The 22,088-nt window shown below is 39.5% G+C and overlaps 1 protein-coding gene across 4 annotated transcripts in view; it reads right to left on the bottom strand.

The window, feature by feature from the left end:
- Window positions 1-45: 45 nt before the first annotated feature.
- Window positions 46-22,088, bottom strand: part of ZFAND6 (zinc finger AN1-type containing 6) — a 37,570-nt gene continuing 15,527 nt past the window's right edge. For all 4 annotated transcript variants that reach the window (XM_084531908.1, XM_084531909.1, XM_084531910.1 and 1 more), the window contains 5 exons: window positions 13,656-13,825; window positions 12,332-12,443; window positions 10,082-10,182; window positions 1,636-1,749; window positions 46-1,017 (listed from right to left, as the gene is read on the bottom strand). In XM_084531908.1, the coding sequence (XP_084388034.1) occupies window positions 869-1,017; window positions 1,636-1,749; window positions 10,082-10,182; window positions 12,332-12,443; window positions 13,656-13,806 (627 nt within the window). In that variant the 5' untranslated portion in view covers window positions 13,807-13,825 and the 3' untranslated portion in view covers window positions 46-868. The remainder of the gene's footprint in view (window positions 1,018-1,635; window positions 1,750-10,081; window positions 10,183-12,331; window positions 12,444-13,655; window positions 13,826-22,088) is intronic.

Below are 22,088 nucleotides of genomic sequence, written 5' to 3'. Positions count from 1 at the left end.
TGGAAGGTCCCATGAAAATAAACCAGGAAAAATCCAGATGACAGATGCTAGTGACAGCCACAGGGGCTCAATTTTTTTTTTTTTTTTTTAATTTTATTTAATCAAAGTTAAGACGTGGATAAACATAAATACAGCACAGGTACTTCAGATCATTCTTCATATTTGTGTACAGACAGACTGATGGATGTAATCCCAATGAAACCTGCAGTCAGTGATGTGCATACAGCCTTCCCCCCATACACACAAAAACAAAAACCAATTTAAAAAAAAACACACAGACAATCTCAGCACACGCTCTCATTACAAATGATTCATACATAAATAGGTAGAGGGTGCAAACAAGCTAATATGCGAACATGTATAACCTCTCGTTAATGGGGAAAAAAACAGAAGCAGCCATAATGATTAAAATACATTCAGTTACTGATAACTAGTTGTGCCATACAAGGCATTATCAAAAAAAGGAAATTGTGCTGCAGAGAAAAGCTATATACAACAAGAAAATAAACTGCAAAGTTAACGCATGCATGTTTTAACCTGGAAAAGCACAGCCCTCCAATATTTTCTCCATGTTTGTTATAAAAGCCCTCTGCACTCAACTAAAATTAAAATGATCTTAAAGGATAATACTTGTAAAGTTTTACTTAAGTCTTTAGCCACAGAAAACTGCAATGAAAATAAATGTTCAGTCATTTTCAAAAAAAAAAAAACAGAAACAAAAACAAAATCTATTCATCTGATGACATGCATGATTAAAAGGTCTAGGCAAGATACACTGCTCTACATTCCTGATGACTAAGGAAAAAAGCTCAAGTCAATTTAATCTGCAGATGGTCAAAGGATTTTGTATTCCAGCAGAAGCAGCAGTTCAGATCTTCTGGATCTTTTCCCCAACAACTACAGGATTCTCTTTTCTGATTTTCTCAGCAGCATCAGCTTTATAATTGTAAGAGCAACTGTGTACATCTGAATAGCGGTGCATACCACAGTAAACGTTTCCACACCGACACTCGAACCCTGTGGACACAAATATTAGTTTAGCCATTTCAACATTCTTAATTAGACTGGCTTGTTTTAAATCCTGAATGTGTTCACTCACTATCAATAAATCTCAGTCACCAGTGTCAATCAGCCAAAGAGCCTCTGCTGCAGAAAGCATAAGAATCACAAACAATATATTTAAGCAATTACAGTAAGATTTGACTTGACCATCCCCTCCTATCATGATATACTAGTACAAAACACTCTTGGAGACCTCCTGCTCATTTAATTTGCTAATCTTCACCCCAAAGAACTCAAGCTCCTCAGGCCCTTTCACTGAACCACTGCAAAAGGTGGTTAGCGAAGGGCAGCAAACATCAGCCAATTCCTCAGCTATGCAGACTTCAAAAGGGCAGTATTTGGAATTATAAATTTCACTAGGAAAAAAAAAAAAGGAAGCTGAAAAACAAAATGCATACATGAAAGACTAAACCTAGTACAAGCCAGCTGAAAACACCTTTGCCCAATTTTTATTTCAAATTTACAGCATCAAGAGATGTCCAAGCCCCATTTCTGCCCTAAGAGAAGACCCTTTCAAAGGTCCAAAGCCTACATATCCTTTTCAGAAAGAGAAGTAAAATTGGTATTTCTTACCAGTAAGTCCAACCTTCTTCCTGCACATGAAACAGCGATTCTTTTTCTGTTTTGGTTTGTCAAGTGACTTGTCTTGTTCTTCAGGTGTAGGCTCTGCGTTCTCTGACACTGAAGCTAATATTAAAAAGTTGATGAGAACAGTGGAAAAGCATCTCTCTCTCTCTCTCCCTACCCCCTCTTTAAGTCATATGATAAAACTAAATCCCACATTGTAAATTTAGGCTCTGGGGTTAGCAATTTTGCTGCAACTTTCATGTCTGAAGTATAACGTACTCACAGCTCTGGTACTAGAACTCCTTCCCTCCAAACCTTCAGCCTAATTCATGGAGAGAATTCACTGAACACTCATACAAAACCCACAGTACAACAATACCATAAAGGAAAAAAATTGATGTCCATCCCTTTATACATTAGAATAAATAAAAATTAGGTTTGAGATTCAGTGTTACCAAATTTTGGAAGAAAATGAACATCCAACACCAAGTGTTACCTATGTGTGCTACTGGTCTGTTTCTTAAGATCTGCTTATAAAAAGTATAAGAAGCTTTGCATATTATTAGGATTGGTTCAGAAAAACATTCCCTTCCAAATGCTGAAGCAACGTTATTTTTTGCTGAAGGCTGCAATACTGAAGCCATACAACGTGCAGTGTTTCAGAACAGTCTCTACTACTGTGATGCTGCTGCTCATATACACCTGGAGAAAGCCCACACAGGGGCTCGTCACTAATTAGAGATAAGATACTAATAGCCAAAGATGCACAGAAATATAAGGGGAAGTACACTACCCTGAAACTCAGGAGGTAGGTAAACGCCTATCTCATTTTAAAGAGACTTGCTGGGACAACCTTCAGACTACCTTTATATTTTCCCATGTCTGAAAGGGACAGGTTACATGGAAGATTATAAACAAGTAATTGTAGTATTTGCCTTACCTAGGTAAAAATAGATATTGGCTGATTTTCCTCAAGTATTTGCACATTCCTTACATTACAAAACAGAAATAGAAACCAGGAAAAAAAACAACACTTAATTCCAAGAAGCGCTAAGATCCGAGCTCTGCCAAGCAGCTATTGCTGTATGACAGCAGGAAAGTTTCTAGTAAGGTACACACAAGCTAGAAGTATTTGCAGCAAAAGAGGGAAAGAACAAAAGCAAGCTCCAGCTCAGAGGAGCATCAGTGGGAGCAGAACTAGAACCAGTGTGGTAAAGAATAAAATACAGCACCAAGCCCAGACATTTATCAGGAAATAGCTGCAGGCATCTCTGTGCAGCTGGACTTTTGTTAGGCACAGGCTGTCAGATGCATCAAGGACCTTGCTAGTTCTGTGCCAGTTGACAGTGACTCTGCTCCATAATCCAGGTGGTTTTTGCTCTCCCCTCTCCTCGTGCTACTATTTCATTTTTTTTTGCGGGGTAGAAGGTGGTTAAGGAAGTAGCACTTTGTCTTTTTGTATTGTATCAAAACATGGTAGAGACAACAACAGCTAGAAAAATATCTGAACAGCAGAGACTTTGCAGAAGTGGGTAGTATATTTCAAATGTTAAGATGGCAAGGACAGGCTATTAAACCATTTTAAAATCACCATCTATGTCGCAAGCAGCAGCTTTTTCTTTTCCTGAAATTTATAAAATAATAGTTTGCAAGTGACTTTACATGGCTGTTAAAGGGCAAATATGTGAGTGGACAGACAACATTAAAAGGTTTGCAATATAAGTATAAATGCATTAAGGATCAAAAGATGTAAGTATCAGAAGTAAGAGTTACTGAAATGAACTCTTGCCATATTATATGGAACAGACATTCCTATGTTCATTAATTTGTTAAGAAAGCTTTATGCCATAAATTGGCATTTAGGAGCTAAAACTCTCAGGCTTGCATTTCCTCTTGCAGCAAGATCCAGTTATTTCAATATAAGTTTTACAGAAAGCCTTTAACTGTTAGCCAGATTTAGGAAAAACTGGCACTGTTCCCTGCATAACAAGGCTCTAATACATACATAGATCTTCTTTGTGCATATGAATCTCACACTAAAAAAGGTTTAAAAATATTTAAGGGCTGCTGCTTTCTGTGGAACCGAGTGGGAAGATTTTTCTACTGCTGCCACGAGTCATTTTGTACCTACTGTAGTAACCATAAATTTTAGATCCGTTTGCTTTTCCATGGAAGCCAGAGATTTAACTCAAAATCCTCTTTGATAATTATAGATGTCCTGACTACTAAACCACCTTTAGATAATAAGGCACCAGTGCTTAGTGCTCCGTCTATAAACTAAACACGATAAACACAATAGAAAAAAAAGCCAGGTAAAGTGCAATACCACCCTGCTTGGAGCTCGCAGGAAATATGTTGCAACCACTCCCAGCTGCTGTACTTTGTCTGGATTCCAGGATGCTGCTGCCTGTGTTGCTTGAACCGGTTCCCTCCCTTCCCCCAGCCCCAGCTCTGCCTTTAGCTAGAGAACAGAAGCACTGGCAGTACCAGTACAAGCTGCCAACTAACCGAAAAAGAATAAAGCATGAAGAAACACTCATTTTTCTGCAGGTGACAAGTTGGCCTGCCTGCTAGACGCTCCTTGTTTTACAGAACATGTTCCTAGCTGATCAAAACAACCAGAGCCTGGATTTCCTCCTAGAGGCAGAAGCTTTTGCTACTGCTTTGCTTGTGCCAAGCTTGCTTGAACTTCAACATACTCTGACTGACCATGAAAACAGCACCTAGGAGATGAAGCACGCTTCAGTCCTTGTATCCCTGCAGGCTCAACACAGAACCGAGAACATTTGTTGCAAAGCTCCTGACATTTCTTCTGTTCTCTTCTCTCCCCCTGCTCTGGATGCTTTATGTTTGTTGCCTCTCTATTACCAGGCAGAGTTTCTGAAAGAAAAAGGTCATTCCCACAGGAAGGGGACTAACAGCTATATTTACCTTTTAAGTGCATTTCATCAAACCTAGTAAGAAGAACACAGTCTCCTCCAAATGAATGCAATACTTAAGGTTAACCCTAACCAGAAGATCACTACTAACATTTTGACAACAAATTGAAGTAATCAACCTAAAATATGCTGCACCTACAAAAAGGTAACAGTAGGATATTGGTGCATTCCAGTTTTGTGGTGGGTTTTTTGTTTGCATTTTTCCACCCACGTGAGCTAAACAGTGCAGAGGGATTGTTTCAGCCTCAGATTAAAGACAGGACAAAAGGAGAAATCAACTTTCTTACATCACTTGCACTTCACACTAAGTTTCTATGCAGTTTAGAAAGGCTTGCTTCCTAAATTTTATCCACTTGGATCAGACCAACATTTCACTAGCACAGACAAAATACTTCTTTGAAAGCTGTGTAAAAAATGCAAGCACATTCCCCTAGTTTTCCTCAGAAACCTTTCACCTACACTCTTTTGAACTACTTCACTCCCCCTTAAAATTTCCATTATTGCAGTTAAACTAAAACTAGCAGCTGAAAAAAGCATCCAGCATCCTCTAACTTCTCAAACTGTTACCAAACAGCCTGTTACAACTTACAATGTAGGGAAAAGAGTTTCCCCTCCTCATCCCATACTTTTCATCTTGAGCCTACAAGTGAAGACGAGAAAGATAAAGTCCAGCAGATATTATGGAAATGAAAAAAGACTGGATTCAAATTCAGTTCTTTCAGCCAAGGACTGATGGTAGCTCCAGCTTTTGCTTGAGGTGAGACTCTTCAGATGTCAAAGCATCTGAGAAACTATCAGAGAACCCAAGCTTCCTTTATCTGATTCCCAACTGCCTCTGAACTGCTGCAGATCTTACGCAAACTGGGAAAGCAAGCCTTACTTCCAAAACTGAAAGCTACATTTATATTCCATCATAAGGCTGAGGTTTCCCCTGATTTTTTTCTTTTTTTAAGTAATAAAACTGTGTGTAAAATTTTATATTTAAAAGATGTGGGGTACGCCAAGTTTTCACTGATACTCTACAGGAGAAACTCTCTAATAATAATAGAAAGTGAGGCTAAAAGTGATAAATGTTTTGTGACAAGAGGTAAAACACGAAAGATCAGTTACTCCCATAGAAACCTGGAGAGGAAGATAAAAATGAAAGACTGGTAAGAACAAAACTAGTACATGAAAAGAAAAAATATGCAAAGGAAAAAAATGTATTAAAGCTACAGTATTTATTTGCATTTTTTTTTTTAATAAATCATTTACTAAAATCATGGACTACAAACATGAGCTATTTCTTACAAATGTGAACTAGAAAGCAAAGTTCCCCAGAAAAAAACACATCACTGAGCTACATGAGTAGCCTTAGCAGAAGAGCAGAAGTTAAAAAAATATATATATTTTACTATGTACATAAGAGAGCTTGTATGCAGTTTTAGTACGGAAGCACTAAGTAAAAGTTTACTTAAGATAACAGAACATTTAAATAAAAGCACACTTACCCACAGAACTTAGTTTAAACCTCTATCATAAACATTTAATCTCTCCCTGGATCATTCAGCTGGTATCCCAGGCTATCCTACATAATTTTCTGCATCAAAATTATACTCTACATCTAAATCCCTGGTACTGTCACAAAAACCTGAAGTATCCATCAATTCCTTTCCAGCACTGTTTACTTAAACAGCCCTGATAAGGCCCACTGCAGTAGATGCCGTTAGTTCACTAGAATTCACATTAAGTCCAAGTTATCTCTACATAAAATTCTGTAGCTACTCATTGGTTTTAATATTAAGCTTTTTTATTTAGTCAGCAATGATAATTACTACAATGTTTTACCTCTCAAAAACCTAGAGCAATGCCAAGCCAGGTGATTTCATTGAGAAGAAAAAACACGCACCTTTTAGCTAGTTATTCAAGTTGGTTAAGCTTGATTTTTCAAAATACTAATAGTGCATATTACATTATTGATTGAGTTTTGCAGTGCTAATATATGGACCTTCCTAATTCACAACGTGCTCAAAAAACAAATTGTTTCTCTTGGTATTCTGTAGTTTTCAGCCTCAGAGGCTGAGAGCTCACCCATTAATATAGCTTGTACTTCGATCCCAATGCTCTTGAGCTGCAAGATCTCCACTAAGTACATGTTAGAATAATCCTACTTCCCAGGACAAGTTTCATTTACCTTTAAAAGCATCCCTGAAATATAGAGTACACATCCTAACCTGGATAGTCTTAAGACTGTTAATCCTAGAGCAGTGAAATGCCTCTTTATTCGCTTGCAGGCTTGCCAGGAGGCAGCCCCATTAACCCACTGGCTAACAAATAAGGAATCCTGACCGGCTAATTATAACAGTGCTGTAATGAGTGAGAGGTACAGCATCTATGAGACATTTCTTCAACTGAACTCAAGAAATGCTCCAAATAGAAGAAAGCTGCTAGAGAAGCTCGATTGTACCTACTATAATGTGTTTCATTTTAGGTCACCTTTAATGATATGTTCATAAGAACATTAAATTCAAAATAAAAATATCTATTAGCCACTATTTAGCACATGGGCTTTTTGTGGTGTTCAGTACCTACGAGCATTATGGCAATCACTAAATGTAAAGACCAAATTTATTAACGTATTCTGTAATTTTCCTTTATTTCTTTTGAAACACAAATTCAATGAAGAGAAAAATCTCAACTGCTCTTTGGGATTTTAGCTTTGTGGTTTTAGTTTCTCTGCAAACAGCAAGGACTGTGTGCACACAGCTCAAGTCCATTTATGTCTGCTTTAAAATGATCTAGGAAACCAAGCATTCAGCTAATCTTTCATTGATTTTATATACTACTAAGTTCTAATAAATGTTAAGTAATGGGACTTCGACCAAACAACTGCAGTAGACTAACTTATTATAGCAGTACAAAACAATTTGCTTCAGACAAGTATTCTAATGAAGCAATATTTTTCAGAATAATAAATGCTGAACAAGTGATTGAATCAGACAATTTTATTTTTTGTTCCTCCCCCGCACCAACATGAGTAGAATTATAAGGTCTTCTGTCTGAGACCAATTCCCACAATACTGAGACTTTTTTTTTTTTAAATATTACATAGCTAGACAATGCTAAATAATTGGTTCACACATTTCTGTTACATTCTTGTCAACAGCCTAAAATTCAAATTCTGAACGATGTGAGAAAAAAAAAGAGTCTTTAGGATGCAGAATTGTGACAATTCAATTAAGTCCACTTAGCATCCATTATAAGTTGCTTTCTTTCCAAACTTACACTTTTTAAAGTAGAATATTAAAACTGGAAACACTACATTTCCTATGATTTTCAGTTAAGGGACAGCACAGAAGCACTCTTCAGAAAATGGGGCTGACCCTGCCACCATGAGTTATAAATAGAGATTGTAATTTAGAACTGCAATTACGTGCTGATGTTCTTAGTTTAGAAATCATTAAGGTACAAAGAAAAGGACACAGCTGAAGTACTCTAAACACCAGACATTGGTTGACCCTTGAAATGCATACAGTAAAATAGGAATATACCCTTGAAATCAAAACTTCTAGCTATGAAACCATCTTCTCCTAAGGAGAATTAGAAGGAGCAAACATTTATCCAAATGGCTAAGAAGAGAGACATTCTTCTGGAAATTTGTTGGGGAAAGTCTTTTCACTGGCCCAAGTCACCACACAGTACCAGAACCAAAGATTATATTTTAAAATAAAGTACTCTTCCTTCTGCCTCCAAGTGAAAAAGCAGTACATGCTACAAACTCGGAGTTCTGATTTACAGCTAAGCCGAGCAAGCAAGATACATATGTAAACAGAGACATTAATTCAGGCACTGGATGGAAAACGAAGATCATGAGACTAACAGGTTGTGGAAACTTTTGAAGTAGTGAGGGAGAAAAAAACATGACGGTCAAAGGAAAAACAGCTTACAAAAATTGACATTATATTGCCTGATACATGTTATGTCAATACCAGAATAAACCTGTAGTAGCAAATTTGTGTATCTGCAGTGCTTGTTCTACTTCTGAGGTCCCCTGCAAGGGATATACCTGCATAGGAGCTAGGTTACAGTTGATACGCAGCACATCCCAGTTTCTCTATAGTGCTAAGCTGAAAGTAAAACTATTTTTATTACTAAGTGGTGTATCAGCTGAAAGCATACCTTGCAAATCTACCTCCACTGGGCAAATATATATGACTTGAGAAGCATAAGCCTTTTCAGCCCTTGCTCTTCTGTCAAACCAGGTAGGGTCAGATGTCATTGATCTATGTATTAAGAGCATGCCTTGTGTGCATTGTGAAAGCTGAGGCAACAAAAGCTTTCAGCTCCAGAAATCTAAGTAACAGCTATTAGAACATACATCCAGAATACATCTTCAAGACTAAACAAGCATTTGTTCAATAACTGACTTCTCAAAGGCTAGTACAAAATGGCATTAGCATTACAACCTTTTCTCTGAGTTTCACAGCTACTGTTTGTGTGACCAATGATGTGGCCTTTACTCAGCACCGAGGAGGTAACAGTCACAAACAATGACTTTACTATTTTGCTTTATAAAAAGGGAGAATTCATGTTCAGTATAATATCTGCAATACTGGAAGTTCAACAAAAATCGTATTTATCAGCTTTAAGTGTAATTGTATGTTCTATTTATGGGAAAACCCAAACAACTATTTAAAGACAAGTCCATAGAAACAGAGCTCTACTCACTGAAGCTTTAGCTGTGTCAGCAAAAGAAAAAGCAGAATACTTACTGACTTACCTTAAAATAACTTTTTTAACATCTGTAGATTACAGGCCTGAGCAGACTTGGTATACTGTTATTTTTGCATTTTGCTAATAAATGCTATCAAACACTATAGTTTTAAGCTCTGCAAGCCTGTACATAAGAATCAATGAGGAAAAAAACACTTTACATTGTAAGAACAATAAGGATTTTAGGCCTATATAGTTGAAGTGATCCACTCAGTTATTTTCCTTCAAGCAACCAGAGTGCATAGTTCTGTAATTTTATCTTTGGTAACATTAATTTCAGTGGTTTAAAATATTACACCAGAGCCAATAAAATTCTTAGGTGAAAGGCTCTTTTGTACGCATTTCATGTTTATACTAGAGAATAACACTGTTCTTAGCTATGACATAGCACCCTCTTTAACAAATATGCTTAAACTTCTGTGATATTTGCCCTACTTGAAAATGACTATTTTGGGAAGTAATATATAGTCAGAGCTCTATCTGCATGCAGCAGCTGTGGCATAAAGACCTAACAATAGGTTTATTTATGATGTGCATTTCCAACCCCAATTAATAAACCTGCTGCAACAGATACTGAAATCCACAATTCAAGTTAGAAATTTCCAGTTTAAGGCTCATATATTAAAAAATGCTTATTTTGCCATCTGATTTCACAGAACATTTGGTTTTGAGAATGAGCCATCATTCCAACAGGAGTGTATTATGAACACAGATTTAAAAACATTATTCATAAGATCCATCTCTGAGAACTAGGCACCAACCTTGCAAGTCTTCTGTCTCAGGTACTGTTTTGTCCACAGCCGTACTATCCGGTTGGGATGATGCTACAGATTCTGTTAAAAGTGACTGACTTGACACAGGGCTAGAGGGGAAAAAAAAGTTATTTTTAAAGAAGGCACATCCATACCCTAAGAGCATTCATTAAAAAAATACTTTAAGTCTTGACAAGAGAGCATGCCAAAACTTTTCACTCTGAAGTTGCTTTAGTAACCACTAAAAAAAAAAAAAAAAAGTGTTACGCTAAGAATACCAGACAAGCTGAGCTGATGAAAAATTGAACATTTTTGCATTCACTGCATTCATAGTGAATATAGTAAGTCAGTTCAACTACCAAAAAACGTTTGCCTCTTCTCCCCCCCCCCCCTTTTTGTAGTTTGGCATGCTATCCTTCCACACAGAAGCAACAATGCAACATTCGCAAAGATTTCTAACATACGCCATCGAGATAATTGTAGAGGAGCTACTTCTGGTATTCCAGTGATTCCAGTGAACAAGAAAATTGCAGCATGTCAATGTTTCCAGCAATAAAGAATCCGCAGTTGTATGCGGAACCCCTTACATTTTTGCAGTGAAAAGCAGTGGTGGCCAGATTTCTCAACCTTGTCAGCTAAAATCAGTGTGTCTGAAAACTCAGAGGTGAATACCCTGGACAGTTACGGGAGACAGATTTAATTCTAGCAGTTGCAGACAAACTGTTCAGCAGCACTTGTGCTGTGGGACAAGGCCCAAGTGAGGGGTAAAACGATCCACCTGTCCAATTTATTTCTCACCTTCCTCTCAGGGATTCACTCTGAATCCAAGAAATCAGATTACCCAGCAGTCTATGAACCAACAAAGCCCTACTAGTAGTCCATGATGCAACCAGGGCACCAGAGCTGTAATTTTAATTGCCAAGTGTTACATAGAGGTCTTGAACTGCAGACTAGGTCACCTACGAAAGTTCATTTTCAATTTAGCAGACATTTCCTCAGTGTATCATAACTCTGAAGTACGACCAGAGCCCCTACTTTTACTTTGGAAAAAAGAACAAGCAATACTGATTTTTTAAAATGCAAGTCTCAGAGCCGCCATCCATATTTTCTTCTGTAACTGAGCTAGTGATCAAAAAAATACTTTTTAAAAAAAGTGAATACTGTAAAGGTTAGGTGGGAAAACAAGCCCAAGGCACTGTAATTGGTTCACCTCTGTGCGTTGACCTAGATGATTTTATATATGTATATATACAATTATCTATGTATAAATATATATATATAACAGGTGTTTCTTTTTAAATACAGATTAAGTGTTATAGCAGGGTAAGATATATACTTTCTACCTCAATTAGAAATCCCAGAATAGAAAGATCGAATATAGCATCAAGCATGGCACCTAGCACTCAGTTCATACGCAGGACCCAAGCATGAGATAACACCTCCTATAAAAAGCTAAGGAGCAGAAAACAGTCTGAACAGAATCAGTCAACAATAACAGATGAAATCAGATCCTGCTTACCCTTGGCCTGTCCCTTATTACATACTTTCATTTAGCTTCCATAGTGTAACTAATGTTTTTCACTGCAAAAATTTCCAAAGCACTTTAAAAAAAAGTTCCTGTTGGTTATGTCTTCCTAAACTGAAATGCAGCTACCAAATAAATATTTAGCTTTCACAAATGGAAAGCACTTTAAGTCTGAGGGATTTACAACAGGCTGTTACCTCTCCTTGAGTAATCAGGTTGGAAATTAGTTGTTTAATAAGACATCAGTTCAGCGGTACCACTTGTACTAAGAGTCAGACATCTTTTCCTCTGTATGTTCCACTTTTTGTGAAACAACTATTCCTTAACACATTATCATACGTTTATTTACGAGAGTACTAGTCAATAGCTTTCTGCCATTTTACAAAACCCTCAAATTTCTGGGATGGAAAGAGCTCTCCTTTGGTAAATATACAACCAACTGCACATTGCAGAGCCGGAAGACTAGCCAGACAAGTCTTTGTAGAACAGCATGAAGCTGGCAATACTCCTATTTGAGGCTAAATTCTAAAGGCAAATTTGCATTTGAATGCAAGATGTAGCTAACAGATAGGCCACTATTTACTGAGATCCCATGCTTTAAATTTCTCAGTTAAATCTTGCATGTTTTCCTAATCCAGGTCTTGGCATTTAATTATGCAGAGTCAGAGCATAGTTAATTTCATCATGCTGATTAAAACATTTTTATGTACAAAAAAAAACCAGAAACCACTTACCTTGGCTGCATAGATGGAGTTGATGTAGAATCTAAAGTTGACTGAGTTTCTTGGGCACTGCCTTCTGTGCATTGAACTGGTAAGGACTCAGTTATACTACTGACAGAAGTTGCTGGAAGGAAGACACTAATGTAAAAATGTGGTACACTACTTCCTGGGATTACATAAATTACACAGTGCAATTATTCTTCGACCTCTGTGACATGAGCCAGGAAAGTAACTGAATCTCAGTCAATACCATAATGAAAAATAATTTTACAAGAAGTAATTTTGCTTGGCCATGTTTTGAACATGTTCCAAGCCCCAAGCCCCCACAAGTTCCACAACACAAAACCGTAGAGATGGAGCTTTAAAATAGTTACTATTTTCTGCTACCTCAAGTGTCTACAAACAGCCTTCTCAGGATTAACTCAATTTTTCTGACATAAGTTTTATTAAATAAAACAAGATGGATCTGTGAGAAACAGTATTACTGAACCCTAACATCACCTTAGGATCCATTCTAAAGTTGTAGAACCTAGAACCCCAGATTTCAAGCAATGAAATATATTGCTTAAATATTAGAAGTTAATATTAAAAGTTGAGGAAGTCTTGAGGAACACAACATGAGATTCTTGGTGTCAGTATCCAGCTGAGCCAGAAGAGACATGTCAGGTTCCAAAGGGAAGCACTTCCTCTCTCTTCTTCCCCAAGCAGAAACATCATAGTGAAGGTAAAATAGAGACAGGGTTCCTCTTTCTGAGAGAACTGCCATGAATTTTAAGGGGGAAAGAGATCTCCTAGCTTACTCCTGGGGAGCAGTATAGGAAGAGTTCCCCAACCCACAGAAATAAACACAATCTGCTTTGTACCAAAGTATATTGGGCCAAACAAGGATAACAAACTATGACATTAGGAGAAACTTTTCAAAAGAAGGGGAAGTTAATCTTTTAGCATCAGGCTACAAACCTAGATGCCTGTATATTAAATGTTTTTCACAAACATTCCCCAAGCTAGATGTTCTCTCTATTGTCAGTAATTTCAGGAAATGTGTTGATGTAGTGCTTTCCTGCATTTTTATCATGACATTGGAAACAACATAACATACATGTATCAAAGCAAAGTATATTAACAAGTTCTAAGCAGATTAATCACAGCACAACTGCACTGTGAACATTTCACCCAAGTTTAATCTAGCAGGTAAAATACTTGAATAGGATAGAGTGGTTTGCTCTAATGCTCCTATTCTTTCAAGCGTATTTAGTATCTGGACATGGTCAAGAATCAAGCTACAGCCTAACTTTCCATTTCAAATTTCAAACAGCACTACAATAGCATTACTTACCAGGAGGACTAATTCTACCATTACTGTTCTGCCTTTGAAGATGTTCTTTGTAGCACACTGAACACATGCCATTTGTACGAGGGTTCCCATAAAATCCGCAACCAGTGGAACAAAGCATAGGCACTTGGCTACGGTTGGTTTCTTGAGCCATTTTCCCTTCTTCTACACACCTGAAATTGAGAAATTTCATTTAGAGGCCTCAGGAAAAACTTTTACAGTTCGTGTTTGGAAATCTGGATTTCCCTAAGGCTCATCAAGATCTTCTAGAAGAGACATTTATGGATAACCTTAAACCTTCTTAACAGAATTACCACAAACACCCCTCTTCAATGGTATTTGAACCTCCTATTCTCTAATGGTCCAACTTGTAGATGAGTTATTGACATCTGTCACTCGCTGAGATTTATTTATTTTTTACCAGTTGTGAAAGAAAAAAGTTTCTCACTAAGAAACTAAGTATCTCAACATATTAATTATTCCATTCAAGATCAATTTAGGTCTACCATTTAACACTCCCAATTAAAAATTAGATTGAAGCATAGACGACTTTAATCCTTGCAAGTCAAAACAAAGATAAATTATCAGTATCACTGCTAATCAATGCTTCAAGTAATATCAGTATATATATATCAAAAGCAGAGATAAGAAAATCCAGAGGGAAAGAGGTTTCAAGATATTTGCATATTTTACCAGTTGCCAAGTTATAAAACTAAATTAAACCACAGTCAGAAGTACACCAGGGTAAAAACATTTCCTTTTACATAAGATGCATTTGAAGCCAAATGCTAACAAGTTTCCCATTATTTTGTTTTTAGACAAATATCCTCAGCTCCTCTCACACCCACAACCGTTGCATTTTGTTGTTATTTCCCAAAAGCATAGGAAATTGATACCTCAGAAGTAAATCTCTGGGTTGCAAAGCTAGGAGCAACACAGAACCTGGCCAGTAAGGTGCTCTGCTCTAAGAACCATAAACTACATATAAGACAAGGGAGATATACAGGTAGGAAGACAAAAAAATCTCGGTATTTTATTAACCTTAATTGCAGGTTGAAGCTTATTTCATCTGTTTGACTGCACTCTCCCACCCCAATATAAAAGCATTTGATTTTTTGACACACAAAGCCCCCATTGACCTCAAATTGCAGCTAAATTTGATTTTGCTGAAGTATTATACTTGTGGCTAAAAGAGCACTTTCATGCCTGCCTTTCTCCAGATAACCCTTTCAAACAAAGCTGCAAGTAACGCATGTGGGAATTCAATTCTTATGCTGGCTGAGCCCAACATTACACTTCACTCAAATGGCTTAGCTGAAATTAACACGGGTTTTCTCTGCTTTGGTAACTCAAACCACTTTAAAGGTGAAACCTTACACAAGTCACTCCTGGCATAGTACATTTAAGACTGAACGACTAATTAAAAAACATTTTGGACAGAGTATTTCAATGGCTAATAGAGATTCGGTGTCACAAGGCAAGTATTACACCTTTTAATTTTAGACAGCAGCAGATTAAAAAACTCTACCATACTGACTTTCAAAATTTACCATGGTTCCTGCTCAACAGTTAGCTTCAAGCAGCATGCAGGAACTCAGTAACAGCACCAGTTACTGCTTATTTTCTTATTCCCCAACACAACTCTTGCTGAAGGGACCAGGTGCTAAAGCAATCACACAATAACAATTTCTAACACGGACTTAGAGCCTGCCCCAGTTCAATAAACAAATTGTGAAAGGTGCACAAGGATGCCCAGAAGAAGAACAAGAAAAGCTGGACTGAGTTCCAGCTCAGCCAGCTCCCGAGTTCATTAAGCAGTGGATCCAGCCACCAGGCAAAGCACAAACCAATGGCAGGAAGCTCCAGAACACTCAGATCTCCAAGGGAAGTGCCAGGGATTCTTCTGAAGAGTTCTAAGGAAAGCCACAGGAAACGGAAGATCCTGTATTGGTTGCTAATATTTTGGGGATAAAAATGGAGAAAAGAGTATTGAACTGATGCAATGTTAGGAAGTCGAATGAGAACGGGGTTGAACCTCTACAATAGCTTGTGGCATTCAGAAGGGGGCCATCACATACACTGCCCCCACCAGCTCTGCTGCTCACCAGGACCTGCACTGACCCACAAACCAGATCCCCAAGCCAGGAAGAGAAGGAAAGCCATCACAATTCTTCTGGCAGGGCAGTGAGCTCAATCAGTCCATGCACACAAACCAACATAAACAAGCACCACGCTCAGGGGAAAAACTTGGGAAGGGATGTGAAGGATGGCATGCAAACAGGCGGGATGCCACACGGGGGACCACCCCTTTTAGCAGCCTGTGAGCTCCGGGGTGAGATGCTTGATCTGATCTACCTAAACCCTAAAGCCACAGAATGCCAAACCAGCACAATAAGCTCTTGTTGCCGAGCTTCTCACTCCCTCTCCCATGCTGTTCCCTCCCTTTCAGTACAAACAGGCACTGAAACGGATCAAATTTATCAGCCTTAGCAAACCAGCCACTCAAACGAGTTGTATCTGTTACACTTGCTGGGCACAAGAGAGGGGTTAGGGTGGGAGACAGCAGCTGAAGGCACACGGGGAACCACTTGTTCCAGCAACTGAGCGGGCTGAAAGCCTTAGGAAAACCATCAGCCAAAAGCAGGCGTTCAGAATACAAGGGAGTTGAGATCCAAGTGCCATGCCTCGGTGGCATTCCTACCCCACAACTCGGGCAGGAGTCAGACAGCAGCAAGCACTGCAGGGTAGGCCTGCTACCGTGCTCTGGGAGCAGCCGCTGAACTGATCCCTGAACAGATGTTTGGGGGGAGCAAAGACCTCCCCCCTCCAGCTCCAGGCTCAACTTCAGAAGATGTGCTTCAAAACTGTCTCTAATTCCTAAGGCAGGAAGACCCACGACGTCGCCGAGCCCAACCATCACATGTAATGGGGGGCTGTCAGGGAAATTGCACCTTAGCAGGGCTGTGAAAGGGGTAATCCTGCCTGCACAACCCCGGCCCCCGCTGCGCCTTCCCACCCCTTCCTCTGCACTGGAGCCGGCAATCACGAGGTGAGTCAGAGCAGCTCGTTCATCCGATGGAAAAACAGCAATATTTATGCTGCTGGACTGGAGAGCCTGCAGATCTGACAGATGACCAACTCGAGAACCAACACAGGGCACAAAGGAAGTGACAAGGTTAAAAACAGGACAGCCCCTTCGAGTGGCAGCAGGCCATTACTGGGGATTAAGCTGCTGTACAACACATGCCAAGCACATACCCTAGCTGTACTTTCAAGTCTGGTCTCCCAGCTTGGCTTGAGTACAAAACTGGAAGAAACTCCATAGCTGCAGTGACAGTAAGGTCTTGGGACCAATGTGGCTGCGTATATGTCCCCCTTGGAGGTGTCACAGAACAAGCGTGGAGCTTTTAACACTGCTGGAGGGGTTTCCAGGCTCTGCCTGTTCCCTGCAAGCTGTGCTAGCACAATGCTCATAGGGTCACCCTGATACTCTGAATGTAGAATTGATTCATCTTTAAAAAAACAACACTTTTTACAATATTTTAAGCATGTTACCTGCTGTGCTTTATGGTATAGCTGTATAACCAGTCATACGAGCACTAATGCGAGGGAAGTGTACTAGAGGGAAGGCCAAGAGCCTTACACAATCTTCCCCTAACACAACCCCAGAACATCCACTTTGCTGAAGATTATGGAGGAGACGGCCTCTTTTTGCATTAGCTAGAAATTGCTAAACTTAAGCTGAGATTACCTCTGGTAATTTTTATTACTGCTCAATTCAAAAATACTCTTTGTTGCCAGTATAAGTCTGCAGCGCTGTGTGCTACCATGCTAAATCCCTCTTTTCCTACCAATTCAGAGCAAAATCTGCCCATTTCTGTTAGCCTTGCCATATACAGATACCTTCCTGTATCTGTGAGGCCTGACTCACTGAAATCTCACACTAGCCTGCTGACACAGGTCCCACCATTCCCTCCGCTCCAGCACACGTCCGCAGAGGGTCAATTACTCTGCATACCAAGCAGCAACCACGAGGAACCATATAAAGGACATTAGTGATTATAATCATAACACATATACAGAGCTGAGGCTGTGGAAACATGAGAGCTGGTTAAATCTGCTGGACGTCAGGCTCACTGTGAGGAGAGATGCCTCTTCCAATACTCCACAAAGCAAGTAATAAAATACTTACGCACGTCCTTTCCCCATGGAGCAAGCACCATGATACTCGGCTTTTTCTTTTTTTTATTAATTAAAATGTTTATATGATACGAGTTTCAAATAACCAATACTCTAGCTTTACAGGCTTGAATCATTAATCAGTAAGATCAGAGAGCAGCATTTAGTAGGATTAAACACACACGGTTTAGAAATAATCTTTTTTTTCCCCCCTTCCTCTCAACAAGAAGAGAAAAAATCCTACCTCTGCAGTCAGCTCTCTCTTTATCTGTCTTCCCCTAAGGAAAAGATCCCAAATTCAAGTTCTCCTTAAACTCCCTTTCCATTCTGGGATGTCCAATTGAATGGCATTTATTCTGTTTTCCTTCTAAACCTTTTCTAATTACCATTTTTGTTGTCCTGTTCAACACTGTCTACACTGAGGAAAATCTCCAGGAGGTGCACAGTGCACAGGCAATTCCTACTCCACCACTGGCACTTTAAGTTGAGAGCTTGTGTTTGCCATCCCTGCCCCATCAACCACCCCTGAAGTACGCTCCTAAAATCCGTTACTGGTCTGAAAAGGATCCCTCCCAAATGCCAACGCTGAAGCTAAGGAGACCACCCAGCAGCACTCGGCTGCTTTGGCTGCGGTAGCAAACCCAAACGCAGTCTGAAGCGCTCCAACGCCAGCTTCAAAAATACTCCTCAAAGAGAAAGCAGAGCATTTAGTTCAGGCTCCTCTCCTCACTGTCAAGGACGATGGATCAGTGCACTGACAGATTTCAACTGACACTCATCTCAAATCACTTAAAGGATGAGTCCAATTCTTAAACAAGTGATTAGAATATTCCCTCCTCTATCATAATCACCTTTATAATGGAACGGTTCAATGCTGATTTAACAAGCACCAGTGCTAATGGTCATCTTCCCCTTGTGCTAACGAAGCAAGGATGTAACTATAAAAATGGAAATTGTGCTGCTTAAACGTACAAACCTTCATCCCAGTCCCAAACAAAAGTGAGATAAGAAGTTGGGTAGACTAAAAATGCATTTACTTCTATAGCACATGCTGGCACGCTTATCTAATGCCACCTGTATCACCATAGGAAAAAGGCACGTTAGTACGAAAAGTAATAAATAGGAAATGCATTCCTCCACAGGAATTTCAAAAACAAATGGCAAATAAAGGCCTAAGCAAAGAGCTCTGTCGAATCTTGCTGCATAAATTTCCAAAGGGCTGTGTTAGAGGATACCAGTCCCCTGCAGAACCCACAGAAACAGGGAATGGCTGCTCAGGTGTCATGCTGAAAGCAGGACGTTGCTCAGGGTATAAAGCCCTAGAAGTGTGAATCAATAGAGAGTTACAAAATAGTCCTGCTTTCTCTTTACTCTTCTGCTCTCTCCCAAAAGGCTCCAATTTACATTCACAGAGCAGATACTTGTAGCTGCTTTAAGGCATTGCCATGTCCCAGCAACTTGCTAGGGAGCCAAGAAGAACTGGCAGATTTGAATAGGGGCCTCAGTCATTAAGGCTCAGCCCAGCTTTCTGGTTGCAGTCAGACATGTCATTTCATCTACAGCTCACCCTGGCTAAAACACTCCAGCTGGTTCAGATTTGCCAGCGTAGCTGCACGCAGAGTTACACTCTGACCCAGTTTCATCAGAACGCTCTGGGTTAAAAAAAAGTGAATATGGTTAAGGACCAACTGTGCAAGCAGATCTGTAAGGGCAGTGACCTCTTTGTTCATGTAGCAGCAGAACACACAGCTGCTGCATTTTTCAAAACACGGGAGTTATCTAACTTCAACACCCAGAGAATCCCTGCGTTTTAAAGCTTTCAGTTGACTCCAGTAGGCCCTGAGTCCCCCTTCTGCTCAGAACTGAATGCAGCTTTAAATTGCAACTTGAGCTACTGAAGCAGATTTTATGTAATGGCTTAATATTGAAAACATAATATTCAAACTAGTGACCAAAGACTTGCGTAACGTGTTCTTGCAACTCACTTGACAAGTCATCTAATATCTACTTGTGTTCCAGTCTATTCCTGTTGAACAGCTTTTTATTTTTGTTTCATGCATAGACTTATTTTAGGATAAAAACAAGCACTTATATTAGACACTCCCTGCAGAAACTTTACCAAAAAAAATGGAAAGAGTTATAGGAAGTCTTTTCTCCAATTCTAATTCCAAGTAGCTAGCTAGTTCAGATCTTTCAATACAAAAATTATAATTAAAAGTGAAGTCTGGACCCTCAAGAAAGCTACGCTCACCCTACAGCATAAATCCCAGCTTTAAGACGGGAGCAAGACTGTTTACTCACACAGCTCAGAATCACACTGGTAGAGGAAGCCACAACAAAGTGCAGTCTCAGAGACAGAAGGTGGACAGAAAGCACAGAGCACAGGTCTTACAAAGGGAAGGAACATCAGCAACTTTCATAACTGCTCTGAGGCAGAGTACCCTACTAACAGCGTTACATCATTGCACAACCCAGGAACACTGGGTATAGACAAAGCCTCCAGTGTTAAGGAGTTTACATTGTTAACTTCAGCTGCCTGCTGTCCTACTCAAGGTTACACGAGGAACAAGAAAACATTTCAGGACTACCTCTTTGCTCTTAGTAGGAAAGAATAAAGGTGCAGATTCAATACTGGTCTTAAGAAGATCGTTGATAAGGATTCAGCTTTCCATGCTTGTCTGCATACACTATTAATAGCTGTTACTTTGTTTACTTGTGGCCACGTTCAACCCTTGCAAAGTACGGATTACGAGAACCAAAGATTAGCTTCTGTAAAACAAGATACTTTAGAAACTCATTCCCCTCACACAAACACATCAAGTTACTTCCAGTGACCACTAAGTACGTCTACAAGTGGACAACAGAAGCAAGTTGTTCTTGTTTCCAAACCTTTTACTACCTTCACCATACCAAATAAAGTGGCAATCCCATGATGTTCACAACTCTACTGAAAGCTCAATCCTAAAAACAATGAGAATGGTAAGAGGTGTGGTTTACTGACTAGTACAAGGAATCAGATGCCATTTACACAGGATTTCTAAGAGGTAGAGCACAGACAAAAGTTGTTTCATGAGTGTTGGAATTCCAGAAAGCTGCCACAGAGAGCTACAGGCCTTTGGTACCAGATGTTACCCCAGCAGCACCTTACAAGACTATAGAGTATTGCATTTAAAAACTTCAAGAATCTTCCTATCTTGGATGTGTTTCACACAAAGACTAAAGCAGCAAAATACAACTCAAGATACCAAGGTTTATGTGTTTAGATGTACTAAAAATAATGTTTGGATTTCTTAGTTCATCAAGATTAACACCACAGCTTTATTAGCTTTAGGCCCTTGCGTATGGCATGATCCAAACTTTGTGAAATTCAAAGAGACACCAGTCTGGCAGAAAACCCAACAGCTGCTTCTTTAATTCTTCTCCCCTAGCAGCACAATACCCTTGAAGACAGTCCCAGGTAACACAGGAAACTCCAGCGCAGAGAAGTACCTAGCAGCTTTTAGAAGCACCACCGCTAGCTCAAAGCTTTGGCCTCTTCAGTGATGACTGTTAGAAAATCTAAGCTGACAAAGCTGCCTTTTCGGAGAGGTCAACCTACATTTAAAAATAAAAAATTAAAAAAAATGCAGAGAACAAAAATCACTTCTCCCATTCAAGAGAAAAAAATAGCAAGCAGCCCTTGGAGCAGGACACACTTGTTTACAGTAACACAGGACAGGGACCTTCAATAAAGATAACTAGTTAAACATTGAAAGCACCAAGAGCAACACAGTAACTACAGTTATTTTGTACAGAGCAAAAGACAACTTTTGAATGAATTACAGACCAAGAAAAGTAAGCAAGAGAAAAGAGCAGGTCATGTTTCTGGAAGCTGCTTTTGTATTGCTATCTCTGGGAGAAGTCCAAGAGGCATATCTGAGGAACGCAGGGAGGACACCGGCCAGCACCCCACTGGTCACGCTGTCCTACCCAAACCACCCTCAGTCAGCACACAAGCCAAGGAGACACAAAGGCTTCTTTCTCCCAAAACGTGAAGGTGTACTTGCTTAACTTAGCCTACCCAGTTCACCTATGATTTGAGACTAGAGGTAGCAGGTTCATTTTTGGAAGATGGCTGTCTCTGTGACCGGACTGCCACAGAAACCTTACGTGAAGTTATTTTGGTGATAGGATACATAAACATGAACAAAAGAGCACAAGTTTTAGGCAGTGCTGCTCAGGCGCCTGCTCAGGAGGAACAACGATTGAGAAGTTACA

This window comes from Aythya ferina, assembly GCF_964211825.1.
Source record: "Aythya ferina genome assembly, chromosome: 11".
NCBI classification, from domain to species: domain Eukaryota; kingdom Metazoa; phylum Chordata; class Aves; order Anseriformes; family Anatidae; genus Aythya; species Aythya ferina.
Note: the sequence above shows the minus strand (reverse complement) of the source record. Positions and strands in the feature narration are given on the sequence as shown.